Below are 14,231 nucleotides of genomic sequence, written 5' to 3' on the forward strand. Positions count from 1 at the left end.
ACAAGTTCTTAAATGATTAGACACAAACTTGTAAAAGGGAACTTCATATGGAAAAAAGAAATCAGGACATCAAGACTTTTAAAATAGCACTGGTACAATCAAGGACACTTTGTGCAGGTCCATAACACTTGAAGACAAAAAACAAATAACTTTAGAACAACTATAATTATGCTAGAATCTCCAAAATTACCTAAGGACAAAAGCCAGGCTTAATTTTAAAGTTGCATTACTTATTACTCTCTATAATGAATGCTAATCATACCATGCCTTAAGATTTTTTTTTGTTTTTATGGTACATTTTTCACATCTACATTTTGTGTATATATGTGTATGCACTTATGTCACCTCCTCTCTCTGAAAAGGAAATTCTTCAAGACAAGCTATCATTTACTTAGGATTTTTGTCCTTCTAAGTCCAGTGTCTAATAGAGGGCCTGGCACTTAGCGGTCACTAAATAAATGCTGGCTGAGTGACTGAGTACTTATGGAAGGTAATCTCTGCTTTTCTGTACTGTTTCTCATCTAAATGACAAACTAACAGTTTTATAACTTAAAAAAATTAGCTAATACTAAAGAAGAAGCTGTTAAAGAAGGTAATTACCTTTTCCAGGTCTAATTCCTCCAAAAGAATGCTTGCATTTTTGTTTGCTTCAGCAGCCTGTCTATCTTTGGCTTGTACTATTGACTCCATACACAGGTGGCACTTTTTCAGCATCTCCTGAAAGGAAAAAAGAAATCAATTTCCAATCTAAGAAAGGAAGGTTATATGAAATGAAACTTAAGACATAAATTTCTAAGATTTTGTTTCCATCCTACATTGGAAAAAGAGCTGGTCTCAGAGTCAGGAAGACATGGGTTCCAGTCCCAACACACCCATCTACTGGTCACATGACCCTGGCCAGGTCTCTTCCCTCTCCCAGTCCCAGGCAACTTCAAGACTGTCAGGGCATAGGGGTGGCTAGGTGGTGTAGTGGATAAAGCACAGGCCTTGGAGTCAGGAGTACCTGGGTCCAAATCCGGTCTCAGACACTTAATAATTACCTAGCTGTGTGGCCTTGGGCAAGCCACTTAATCCTATTTACCTTGCAAAAAAACCTTAAAAAAAAAAAAAAAGACTGTCAGGGCAGAAAAAGTGCCAACCTGTCCTGGGTAACACATGTGATTCCACCGATGAAATCACCCTCTTCCCTAGCTCAGGAGGATTAAGAAAAGTCTTTTCAGGAAGATACCTCTAAGAGAGACATTTAATTGATTTGAGTGGTGGAGATATTACAAAGAAAAATGAATTGCTTACCATTTCCACTATGACATCCAACTAATGAAGGCAAATCAAACAGTGAGGGGCTTTGTACAATTCAATACATATTTATTAAGAACTAAAGATATGAGGAAAAAAATAAAAGACACTACTGGTCCTCAGGAGCTGCCAGCCTAATGGAGAAGACCCACATGCAAATAGTTACATACAAATCAAGACAGAGGAAGGATAAACTGAGGGAGTCTCAGAGGGAAGCCAGTAAGAGAAAACACCTAAAATAAGGATTTGGTGTTGAAGGTAGGCATTTTGCCAAGCCTTGAAGGAAGCCAGTAACATCAGGAGTTACGTATGAGGAAGGAGAGAATTCCAAGCATGAGAGGAGAGTCAGGGAAGATGCAACGTGAAGAGATGAAATATGTTCTGGAAAAAACAGCAAGGAAGTCAGTTTCACAGGTCCAGAAACCACAGAGAAGAAGAAGACGACTGTAAAGTTAGGAAAGAACTCTGGAAGTCAGATGATTTTTATATTTGGTCTTGGAGGTAACCAGAGACACTGGAGCAGAGTGAACAGACGGAGGATATGACCTATGCTTTAGGAAAACTGTAAATGAAGAAAAGACTGGAATGGGGACAGGGAGAACAAACTCTTGATATCATAGAGATGAGTGATGAGGGTCTCAGTGTCATGTTATTTATAATGTTAGAGGAGACCCAAATGTGAAATTACACAACTAAACAACTAGTGATTTAGGTTATGAGATGCAGGAAAAAAATCTTCACAAAGTTCTAGAATGGAAGGAAGGACTGAATTCAGGCTTAATATAATGAAATGGATCTCTCTAAAGCTGAAAGATACCATTGTTTAAAAAAGAAATTTTCCTAATAAATAGCTCTCTTTCCCATTGTTATTTGATATAGCTCTGGGAATGCCAACAAAATACAGAGGAAAATAATGTAAAAGCAAGCTATTATGTACCCCAAAAAGGTCACTGAGAAAGTGTTAGGGCATAGTTCCATATTGGTTTCCTGAAAGATTAAATTAGTTCATAACTACACCAACAGTGTATTAACGTGCCAATCTTTCCACAACTTCTCCAGCCTTAATCATTTTCTCTTTTTGTCATCTTAGCCAATCTGATACGTGTGAGTTGTTTTAATTTGCATTTCTCTAATCAGTAACGATTTGGAGCCTTTTTTCATAATGATATATAGTTTTAATTTCTTCATTTGAAAACTGCTTGGTCAGATCCATTGATCATTTATCAATTGGGGAATGACTTGCAACAAATTTGATTCAATTTTCTACATATTTGAAAAATGAGACCTTTATCAAAACCCCTAGTTGTGAATTGTTTCCCAGCTTTTTTGCTTTCCTTCTAATCTTGGCAACATTGATTTTATTCATACAAAAACTGTTTAATTTAATAAATCAAAATCATCCAGGTTGCAATTTATAATGTACTCTACTTCTTGTTTTGTCAAGAATTTATTTTCCATAAATGTAAGAGATACAGTATTCCTTCATCTGTTAGTGGTCTGTTATAGCCTTTTTTTTTTGCAAGGCAAATGGGGTTAAGTGGTTTGCCCAAGGCCACACAGCTTGGTAATTATTAAATGTCTGAGGCCGGATTTGGACCCAGGTACTCCTGACTCCAGGGCCAGTGCTTTATCCTCTACGCCACCTAGCCGCCCCTTGTTATAGCCTTTTACATCTAAATCCTGTATCCAGTTTGTATAGGGTATAAGCAATAATGCGGAACTATGCCCAAAGATCAACTAAACCAAATATACCTTTGACCAAGAAATACCAATAAGAGACCTATATCAAGGAGAAACCATAAAAAAAGAGAAAAGTTCCACATATTCCAAAATATTCATTGTAACTCTTTTTGTAGTGGCAAAGAATTGTAAATCAAGGGGAAGATCATCAATTAGGAGATGGTTGAACAGGTTATGGAATACTAATTGTTCTATAAGAAACCATGAATGGTCAGACTTTAAAGAAGCATGGAACAAATTACAGGAACTGAGGCTGAATGAAAGGAGCAGAACCAAGATAACATTGTACACATTAACAACTCAACTGTGTTACTCAATTCTGATGGATGCAGATCCTCTCAGAAAACTGTCTAATTGTTGATACCTTTTTAGCAAACTGTGGTATATGTATGTCACAAAACACTATTGTTCTATTAGAAACCAGGAGGGATGGGAATTCAGGGAAGCCTGGAAGGATTTGCATGAACTGATGCTGAGATGAGCAGAACCAGAAAAACACTATACACAATAACAGCAACATGGGGGTGATGTTCAACCTTGATGGACTTGCTCGCTCAGAGAGCTAGGAAAAACCTGGAAGACCTGCTATGGACACCATTTATATACAGATGAATCAAAACCAAACCAAACCAAAAAATAACCACTACAGATTCTGAATGAATACTATGTTTAATTAAAAAAAATGTCTCTTATGTTTTTCCTTCCTGTCACATGGTTTTCATTCTTTTCCCTTAGTCCTAATTTCTCACGCAGAAAATGACTAAAATGCAAGCGTATTAAACACAAATGTACATGCACAATGTTCACTATACTGGGAAGAGGGGGTGGAAGAAAATTATTTAACTTAGAAATATGCAAGTGGATGAATATTGAAATACTTTCATACATTTAATTAGAAAAATAAAATATCTTTCATATACACCAAAACATTTATAGAATCACTTTTTGTGAAAGCAAAGAATTACAAAACAAAGTAGCCTTCTAGAAACTGGATGAATTGTTAAACCAAATTGTGATGAGATAGAGAGATGAAATATTTACTATAAGAAACAATGAATGTGATGAATACAGAAAAGCCTAGCAAGATCTACATGAAAGGGAACAAAAGAAGACCTAATTAGACAATTTCAAAATGGCTACAAAAAGAACCACCATAAAATAAAACAGAAAAATCAAATCAAAACCGAATGTTATACAGCAACATGGGGGTGATGATCAACCTTGATGGACTTGCTCATTCCATCAGTGCAACAATCAGAGACAATTTTGGGCTATCTGTGATGGAGAATACCATCTGTATCCAGAGAAAGAATGGTGGGGTTTGAACAAAGACCAAAGACTATCACCTTCAATTTAGGGGAAAAAATCATTATCTTATGTAATTTTGCTATCTCTTATACTTTATATTTCTTCCTTAAGGATATGATTTCTCTTTCATCATATTCAACTTAGATCAAAGTACACCACGGAAACAATGTAAAGACTAACAGACTGCCTTCTGTGAGGGGTTGGGGGAGGAAAGCAAGAGTAGGGGGGGAACTCAAAATAAATAAAATCTTTCTTTAAAAAAATGAATGTTATAAAATTATAAATCTAGAACATGGCTTGAAAGAAGAGAGATATCAATCCCATCATACCACTTTGCAGAGGCAGAACAGAGCAGCCACAAGTGATGCACAATGCACATACTGTCACACTTTTTCAATCTATTGTTTGGTTATAATGATCCCCCCCCCTCTACCACCATAATCCTAACCCCTCCACCCCCCCCAAATACTACTTGATATATGGAATGGGGAAAAGAGAGGCCACCAATAAAAACCCATTTAAAAAAAAACTGCTCCTCCCAATCTCATTTCAAAAACAACTATAAATTATATGCAACAATATGTATCAATCTTTCGAAACATAAACAGGCTTATGGAAAAAATTTTGAACAATCTTAAAAGAAATGAAGAATGGCTTAAAAATTTGAAGGGACATTCAGAATTCATAACCAGCTTCACTATTAGGATAAAAAATATCTTCTAAGTTAATTTACAAATTTAATGTTATTCCAACCAACTATGATGGTAACACTTTAAAGAGCAAAAAAGTATCAATAAAAGCTCACGAGAAAAAAAAATCAGAAATAACTGAGCCCATTAACCCAATATCAATAAATCCAAGAACACAAATGATCTGGGGAAAAATCTCCAAGACTAGTTTAAATTGGTGGGAAAATTAGAAAGCAATTTGCCAGAAATGATTTGAGAAAAATGTCTTATATCAACATTCCGTAATAAGCTAAAAATGATGAGGAATATAGAAGGTCCCAACATAAAAAAATTAGAATAAAAGATCAAGTTTTTCTAGTTATGGCTAGGGGTCAAGTACTAGATGTAGTATATAGAACCCTACACATATGCCCAGATTCAGATGATGTGTGAGTAGTTTTGCTGAACCTTATCTTTTCCTTCTTTTTTATTCTTAATAAGGGGTGGCTCTAGTGAACAAGGGATGGGAAGAGAAGGTATATGTAAAAAAATGAAAATTTTGAAAAAAGGAATACATTCTAAAAAGATTTCTAAAATACCCCAAAACAAACCAATTCTTTATTCTTTCACTCTACCCATAGGTATAATGTCCTAAAGGTACATTGCAACAACCTCTCTAAACCTTTTTTCAGTGATACTCTTGGAAATGGATCTTGCAGGGTATCTATCTAACAGGTTGTAAATTTTTCCCTAGACCTCAACATTGTGTATTAAGATGTATAACTAGAAAGAAGCTCATGATGAGCTTGTTCATCTCTCTCCCCAATTTACAGAATAGAAAACCAAGACCCAGTGGAGTTAATAGGGCCATCTAAAATCACCCATCTGTTCTAAAATACCATTACACCATCTTCATTCATACATCTAAGGATTATAGATTAACAATAGGAAGAGACCTGGAAGGACATCTAAGGCAATTCCTTCATTTTATGAATGAGGGAACCTTAGATGCTGAGATGGTAAATGACTTGAATGGACTCATACCAGTTATAAAGAGCATAGCTGGTATGTGAACAAAGACTCAAAATTCTGTGTTCTTTCCAGTGGAGTATACCAACTCTTTCTGAACTATTTTTGAAACTCCTTCAATTAAATACAGTAAACATTTTTAAAATGCTGATTAAGTGCAATTGAATTATAAACACAAGACTAAAGCAACCTTTCCAAATGGGACTCAGTTCCTATTGGAGAAATTCCACATACACATTCATAAAATATAAGTTCATGGAAGAAGAGAAGAGAAAAAAAAACAAAAGGATTTAAAGCAAGACTTACCCAGGGGAGGTATACCTGAGATAAGTCTTGAAAAATGCTAAGGATTCAGAGGCCAAGATGGGGAAGGACTGTATTCCAGGGATGGTTTTGTCTTGCCCACGCCAAAGCAAAGAAGAGATGGAATACTGAGTTTGGGAAATTAGGAAGCAGGCTAGATGAGAGAGTGTGTGAAGGAAAAAGACAAGTCATGAAAGGCTTGAAATTCTAAGCTAAGCATTTTTTATTTTCTCCTAGAGGAAAAAATGGGAACCCAAACCGAAAATTATTGAAAAAAGAAAAAATACCCTCAGAATGGTGCATTAGCAGAATGAATACAAGGAGGAAAAGTATGGGAGAGACCACTTTGGAAAAAGTCCAGTGACAAAGAAGAAGATGAAGGTTTCTCTATAGCAATGGTAAAGGAGATCAAAAGGAATGGGAGAAATGCAGAGGAAGCAGAATTGTTTTCTGCATTCATTAGCGGTCAGATCCTTCACCTCATTTGTTGCTTACCAAATAAGCTTACACTGCCCTTTGAGCGACCAGAAATTTTGATTCTTCATAGATGACAGTACTCACTGACACATAAAAGAAAAAAAATGAAAACGGGAATATGCTCTGTACCTGAGATTTCACCTTTTTAACAATAAAGCTCAGTACTTTCTCTGTCAGGTAGCCTTAGACAAAATGACCCAAGGAAAAAGAAATCTTGCATAGCATCCTAGAGCTATGCTATGTCAGAGGTGAGAGAAGACCTGGGCCCAGTTCTTCCCTTTACTATGCAACAATAGCTACCAAGGTGAACAAACTTGTTCAAAAAAAGATTTTCTTTCAGGGCAAAGGTTTACATCACTGAACTATGTGACATTTCTCAAACATAACCCAGCAAAGTCTTGCTTCTAATCAGAGAGTCGTTTATTGTGTGCTCAAAATACATTTATTTATTTATGGACAGGTTTGTCCATAAATTTAATCTAAATTAATAGTTCTCTAGTCATTTGTTTTGTTCTATGCAAATAATGAGATTCATCTCTTTTTGAGCAATTATGGATCTCATTGAGATGTTTTATGTCATACTGGAACTCACTTTAATAACTAACCCAGTGTCATACACAGAGAGAAGCCAGACAATGAGAAATCTATATAGGTCATTCTCCACAAAAGAAGCAAACAACTGGAAAGCAACTCACCACAGGGTTGTTTTATGCGGCAAGAATGATATGATATGAGGTTGATTAAAACTTTCTCTGTTGCTGTATCTATTAAGCAATTTAATATGATCTTAATATATAACTCAAGAAGATCCAAATTTGAACTTTATTTAACATGCAAATGAGTTGTACAACCTGGGGCAAGTCACTTAGCCTCCCTGTGCCTCAGTTTCCTCTTCTTTAATAGGGGGATAATAATCGCACCCACTGCACAGGGCTGTCTATTAAATGAGGTAACAGTTGCAAAGTGTTTTGAAAACCGTAAGCACAATATAAAATGCTATTGGTTATTATTAGCGGTTAAAAGCATTAGAAACTACTTTTTAAGATTAAATTTGTGCTGTAAAAGATACAAACTTTTTCCATGGATAAGAATCAGGATGCATACAGTAAGAACCTCCTTTTAGTATTATGTTGGCCATAAAGATTTTCAATTGTAGAAAACAGTTTGTGAAAACTGCCTGCCACTTCCTTTTCAGAATCTCACCAAGCCTACACTTTTTATCTGTATAAATTATCTTAAAAAAATCTGTAGTTAAGAAAGTAGTATGTTTATAGGATGTCTATGATCCTCCATCAACATTTATTTGGGTCTTCTCTCTAATACATTATGGTGACAATTCCTCACTTCTTCAAATTATCTTATCTCTAGCTCAGGTTTGTTATTCATCTATTTGGAACTAGCCCAGGATCTCTTCACATCTTTTATACTAATGCCATTTTTATTATCCTATGTAGTACATAAAAGGCTGTGATGTTAGAATCCAATGTGGTGATTCCACGGACTTAGATGAACAAAACAGTTTGTTACAAAATATTGACCTGAATAAGATCCTTGTTCTTTTTCTTTTAGAGTCAGCCCAGTTATATGTTTAAGTGTTTCGAGGAGGATTAAACAATTTTTTCTGTAGGAATTATGTTTAAGAGAATAAGCTTCAAGCATTTAGGAAGCTTGTTAACTGGGAACCCTTACTGGCTGAAAATGGCAAATAAATAAAATATTGTTGTAATGTTGAATCATGTTTACATAAAACATTATTTCTAATGCTAGTAGAATAATTGACATGAATGCAGATAGCCTATATTTAGGATTTTGACACACACAGATCACCTATTTAGCATAGTCATGTTTACAAAGTATTCAACAGGAACTATGAATCTCTGAGAATTATTTTATTCGCCTGGTACTAACAACATACAGTTGGATGCAAAAGAGTAACTTACCTTATCTGTGATGGTTGCTATATATCTCATGCATTCAGAATCAGAGGGAAACTGATTAACTTCTTTCACCAAGTAACGCACCACCTTCACATGACCCTGAAAATAAATTTCAATTTAAAATGCAGTCAGATATTCTGCCTTAAGTGAAGCAGTTTATCATTACCATATAGGTAAAACTAATCAATGATCTGTGAAAAAGGGTAAAAATCCTACAAGTACAAAAATATTTACAGCAGCTCTTTTTTATTAGCAAAGAATTGGAAATTGAGGGGATGTCCATCAATTAGAGAATGGCTGAACATACTGTGGTATATGTATGCGATGGAATACTACTCTTCTATAACAAATCATGAGGGATCGCATTTCAGAAAAGCCTGTCAAGACCTACATGAACCGATGCTGAGTGAGATGAGCAGAAACATATTAGCAACAATATGGGGTGATGATCAACCATGATGATTTGTTCATTCCTTCAGTGTAATAATCAGGAACAACTTTAGGGGATTTGTGATGGAGAATACCATATGTATCCAAAGAGGAAACTGTGGAGTTTAAAGGAAGGCTAGAACTTATTATTCTTCAATTTAAAAAAAAAAACCAATTGACAATCTGGTTACAAAGAATTCTGTAACAAAGAATTCCTTGGGAAATGAGCTTTTTCTCAGATTCTTGTAAATGCACTGCTCCATAAAGAAATAGCATGGTTGAGGGATTAGATTGTTAGTAAAGAGAAAAAATACTAAGGATTTTTTTTCTCTACCATCAGGCAACCTTATATCCAGTAATACTCCAAACATCTTAACCACTATAGGAAAATATAATAAAAAAAAGACCTTCAAATGGTTAATTCAGAACAAGTCTTGACAATGTTTATTTTTTTTTAAAAAATGTGAAACTTTCAAATGTGTTCCAATCATTAAAAGTTTATGAATAGCTCTGTTCTGAATTGGATATAGTGAGGGATAATAATGATCTTGAAATGGCTGAATAATATGCTAATTCTCAGAAACTGGTGACTGCTCATTATTTTTCAAATGAATTTCATGGATCCTTTTTTTCTGCCAAAAGTCATTTAGCTATTTATAATATTCACAGGACAGACAAAATTATCAACTTAAAAATTAGCCTGATACATTGGGTCAAACATTTAATTTATTAAGCCCTAAAAAGCTTCCTAGAAGTTATTGAATTTCAGGCCTGACCTGCGGTTGCATTGCCAGCACCAGACCAAATGATTTCACAGGCCTTATACAGCCAGTCAAATTCCCTTCCTCTGTTCTAGATGATGGCATTGATTCCAAACTAATTTGAATTATTTATAGCATAACATAAAGAATATAAATTAGCCCACTTCAACTACACACACACACAAAACCTTTTATACCTCAAAACTTTTGCCCCCACACTGCCTGTCAATTTCCTCCCCTTACATTTTCACCCCAAGTCCTACTAACAATGTCAGCAGCTCCATGAATGCTTTCCCTGACAATCACAATCACTCTTTTATAATCCAAAGATCTCATGACTAATAGGAAACTCAACCCATAATATTTTCTAGGTGATTTTATTATCTCCCTTTCTCTAAATTTTATACAATTTTGCTTTCTGAATAAGATTTTTAAAAAACATGGTAAGCACGACACACTCAATTTCTATTCTCAAAGTTTATTGAGAATCTAAGACCAATCAACATGACACATGTAAATTATACCAAAAGACCATTTTAGACCAAAGTCAAAATGAACAATAAATACTTGAAAAGTTCAGGAAGGAGATCAATGTGGACTGAAAGGAGAGAAGGCAAGATTGGCAGTAGCAATAAAGCTTGGTCCTAAAGGATGGACAAGAGATAGGATAAGAGAGGGAAGAGTATTAAAGAAAAGTAAAAAACAATGACCAAACCTACAGAGATACTTTGCCCAGAGTATTTTGGGAAGCAAGAAAAATAATGTACCATGGACAAAAGCTTCATATTTAGGAGGAAGGGGAACCTAATTGAAAAGGGTCAGATTTGATAGGTAACAGAAGGCAAAGAAATAGCATGATAAAGGTAAGTGGCATTTAAGTAAAATTAATTTAGTAAAAATATGCAAACTATATTTCTAGAAGTCTGATCATTAGACAAAAAAGAGACCAGTTAAGTCAAAGTGAAGGGCAAGAACAGTAGGGTAGAAAGAAAGAGGAAGGAGAAGGAGCCAGTGAGGTACATGAAAAATGACCACTGACTGAAAATCAACATAGATGGTTACAATCTATTTTCTATTTGAAATATTTCATTACCACGAAACATTTTTGCTGGGTGTAATACAGAATTTTACTTTTAAATGTTCAAAAAAAATTTTCTATCTCCAAGCAGTATAATAGCTAAAATAATAGAAAGGATTTAATTTAACACCCTTATTTTTATGGATAAGAAAACTAATTCCCCAAAAGGAGGAATATCTTGCCCAAATTCAGTTAAGTAGCCAAGCTGGAAATTAAACCCTGACAGACCCTAAGACACCTCTGATTCCACATCCCATTCTTGATCCCATAAAACTTCTTTTCTAAAATGAGCATACCATTTCATCAACTCAGTAAAAGCTATTCAGTTTGTAGATGCCTAAAAGGAGTAGTTAAACATTTTACCTTTTTCCTTTCTTAGTCAATATTTAAACTCAATGGCAAAGAAGTGAGATAACAGTAATAATTAAGACAACAGGGATAATTACCTTTCTAAATGCTGCCATGAGAGGAGTTATCTTTCGATTATCAGCTGCATCCACATCTGCCCCTGCTTGTACCAGTAACTGGACAACATCAAGATGCCCACCATTGGCTGCCAGCCACAAGGGAGTGTTCCCTTTCTTATTACGAACATCAATATGAGCTCCCCTAGAAAAAGATGCATATTAAGTGAAAATAACATAATTTCTACAAAATTAAAAATCAGTAACCACTAAAAATATTATTGTGAAAAAGATTTAAAATCTATTCAGGAAAGTATGTAAATTTTTCTAAATGTCATTTTTATTTAATCAAGTCTTTAAAAAAATAAATTCATAAAAATCAATTTCAGAGAGGTGTATACAGGCACATCTCTTTAGGAGGAAAAAACCCAAACTTTATGTCTTGGAGAGGAGGAGTAAGAAAATAATTTCTATTTGGACATCTTATTTTAAAACTCCTAGTCCCAGTCTAGCAATAACACATTAAAGAAAAGTTTCCTCACTATATTTCATATGCAATTGAAAAGGCAGGTAGGCCAAAAGGAAACAAGACATTTCATTAACAAGGTCCACAATATTAGCTAATACCAGGAAAATAATGGGTTCATTTTTCTTATAAATTCTATGCCTGAGAATCACTGTTGCCTCTATTTTTTGATCTTTATATAAACTGAGTAGTTAAATGAAGCTCAAAACATAAAGATAAAATGTATAAAATAATACAAATACACTATGAAAAAATTCAAAAATATAGAAACCTCAGAAGTTTTAGAAAATGAGTTTGATTTGTTTTTTCTGTTTTAACCTTTTCCCCACAGACTTAAGGAAATGATCTATAGAAAATTATGCCTGGATGAAAATTACCTGCTAATTAGCAGTTCACAGAACTTGTAATGTCCTTTATCGGCCGCTATGGTTAAAGCTGTATCTCTCGAGGAGGGCACTGGAGGGGCATTGACATCAGCACCTTTATCTAGAAGGACCCTGCCTACCTCTGCATAGCCACCAGAAGCAGCTTCCATTAGTGGTGTTAGGCCAGTCTACAAATAAAAGAAAATCAAAACATGTAAATAACTTATTTTAGATATAATCACAAACAAGACAGTAAATATTTTCTGACTGACTACATTATCACATTATTAAGTGAGTTATCAAACTATACATGAAACTTTGACCCTTGAGGGTGGTAAGATCTTAAAAAAAAGATAAAATGAAAATAGCATTTTAAATGACAAAGTCTAGCATTGCTATGTGTGGAAAAGAATGGTCTAAAAACAAATCTAGGAAACTCCACATACAATTTCTCTTACCTTTGCTCTATGTTCAACATTAGCTTTTCTGTCAAGGAGAAGACTGACCACTTCAGTTCTTCCTTGGAAGCATGCTAAGGTAAGGGCTGTATTACGATTAGTCTCTATTTGAGCATTAATATCAGAACCCATGTCCAAAAGAAGTTTCACAGCAGCTGTGTGCCCATTCATAGCTGCCAACATCAAAGGAGAAATGCCCAATTTGCTACCAGTTCTGAAATGGGAAAAATACATATTTTTAAACATAAAACAGGGCTAGATTTGTCAAGGTATTATTTACTTAATATGTGTTTATTAACATAAAGAAGCTAGTCTAGCCTCTCTTCAAAGTGTCAATCTGTCAACAAATTGATTAGTGTGCCCTGAACTGTGCTGAGGGACCCTGCCTTCAGGAAAGCAAGGTCTAAGTGAGGAGACAAACATACAAACAGATAAGGAGAAGCCAAGGAGTCGATCTCCTGACTGCACTGAAGAGTGGAGGCCAGGCCTCTTTGGGGTCAGACTTCTTTTGGTTGTATGCATCCAGACAGTCACTGAGGCACTGATTAAGGCTCAGTTCAGCTCTCAGAAGTACAATCTGACTGGGGAGACAACCTACCAACAAGTGAGTACAACAATGAGAGAGTGGGGCTAAACTGGAGAGAATTAAAAGAAGGAAGGCTGGAATCGGGTCAGAGATGCTTCCTGGGGGAGGGAAGACAGGAGGTGGGACTTGACAGAAACTAAGAAAGGCAGCATGGTGGAAAACAAGGTGAACTGTTTAATCAGGAAATGGACTGCACATCAAACTTGGATGCCAGAGCAGAGAGGTGTAGTGATGGCAAAGATAGGGAGCAGGGAGCAGGGACCAGGACCAGGACCAGGACCAGGAGGAGTTTGTAGGTTTTATAATGGAGGGGATATGGAGGTGACCCAGGCAGAAAAGCAGAGTGGAAGAGGGGTTGGAGTGGGAAGAGAAGTGAGGCTCTGAGCCTGCCCAGTAGACTCTCATGAGGAAGAAGGGCCAGAACTGGATAGGGCATAGTGTCAAAGAAGAGAAGGAAGCATATATTCGAGAGATGTCACAAGGGTAAAAATCAATAAGACATGGAAACAAATTGGATATGTAGGGTGAAAGATTGAGTGATTGAGAATGATCCCCTAAGATTTTTCGCATGGAGGCCTGACTGGGAGGATGATACATTCTATCAATATAAATAGGTAAATTTAAAAGAAGGAAGGGATTGGGAAGTAGGGGGTGGGGGAAGAATGTGTCTCACCACATCTATGACTTGACCAATTCGAGATGCCTACTGTGAGTTGAAGATGTGAGAATGGAGGTCAGCAGAAATGTAAGGGTCAGATTTTTTTGTGAATTCTCAGAGTAGAGGAAAAATAGAAAAGGTAGAAATGCATAAAGAAATTACAAATATGAAATGGGGCTAGCTTGAGTTTCTACAAGGTTTTAAAAGC

General features: G+C 35.6%; 1 protein-coding gene across 6 annotated transcripts in view; it reads right to left on the minus strand.

Annotated features, from left to right (window-relative positions):
- ANKRD17 (ankyrin repeat domain 17) overlaps window positions 1-14,231 on the minus strand; it is a 129,391-nt gene that overhangs the window by 25,730 nt on the left and 89,430 nt on the right. For all 6 annotated transcript variants that reach the window (XM_074228440.1, XM_074228443.1, XM_074228442.1 and 3 more), the window contains 5 exons: window positions 12,780-12,993; window positions 12,334-12,509; window positions 11,473-11,635; window positions 8,762-8,857; window positions 601-717 (listed from right to left, as the gene is read on the minus strand). In XM_074228440.1, the coding sequence (XP_074084541.1) occupies window positions 601-717; window positions 8,762-8,857; window positions 11,473-11,635; window positions 12,334-12,509; window positions 12,780-12,993 (766 nt within the window). The remainder of the gene's footprint in view (window positions 1-600; window positions 718-8,761; window positions 8,858-11,472; window positions 11,636-12,333; window positions 12,510-12,779; window positions 12,994-14,231) is intronic.

Source organism: Macrotis lagotis, chromosome 3 (genome assembly GCF_037893015.1).
Source record: "Macrotis lagotis isolate mMagLag1 chromosome 3, bilby.v1.9.chrom.fasta, whole genome shotgun sequence".
NCBI classification, from domain to species: Eukaryota; Metazoa; Chordata; class Mammalia; order Peramelemorphia; family Peramelidae; genus Macrotis; species Macrotis lagotis.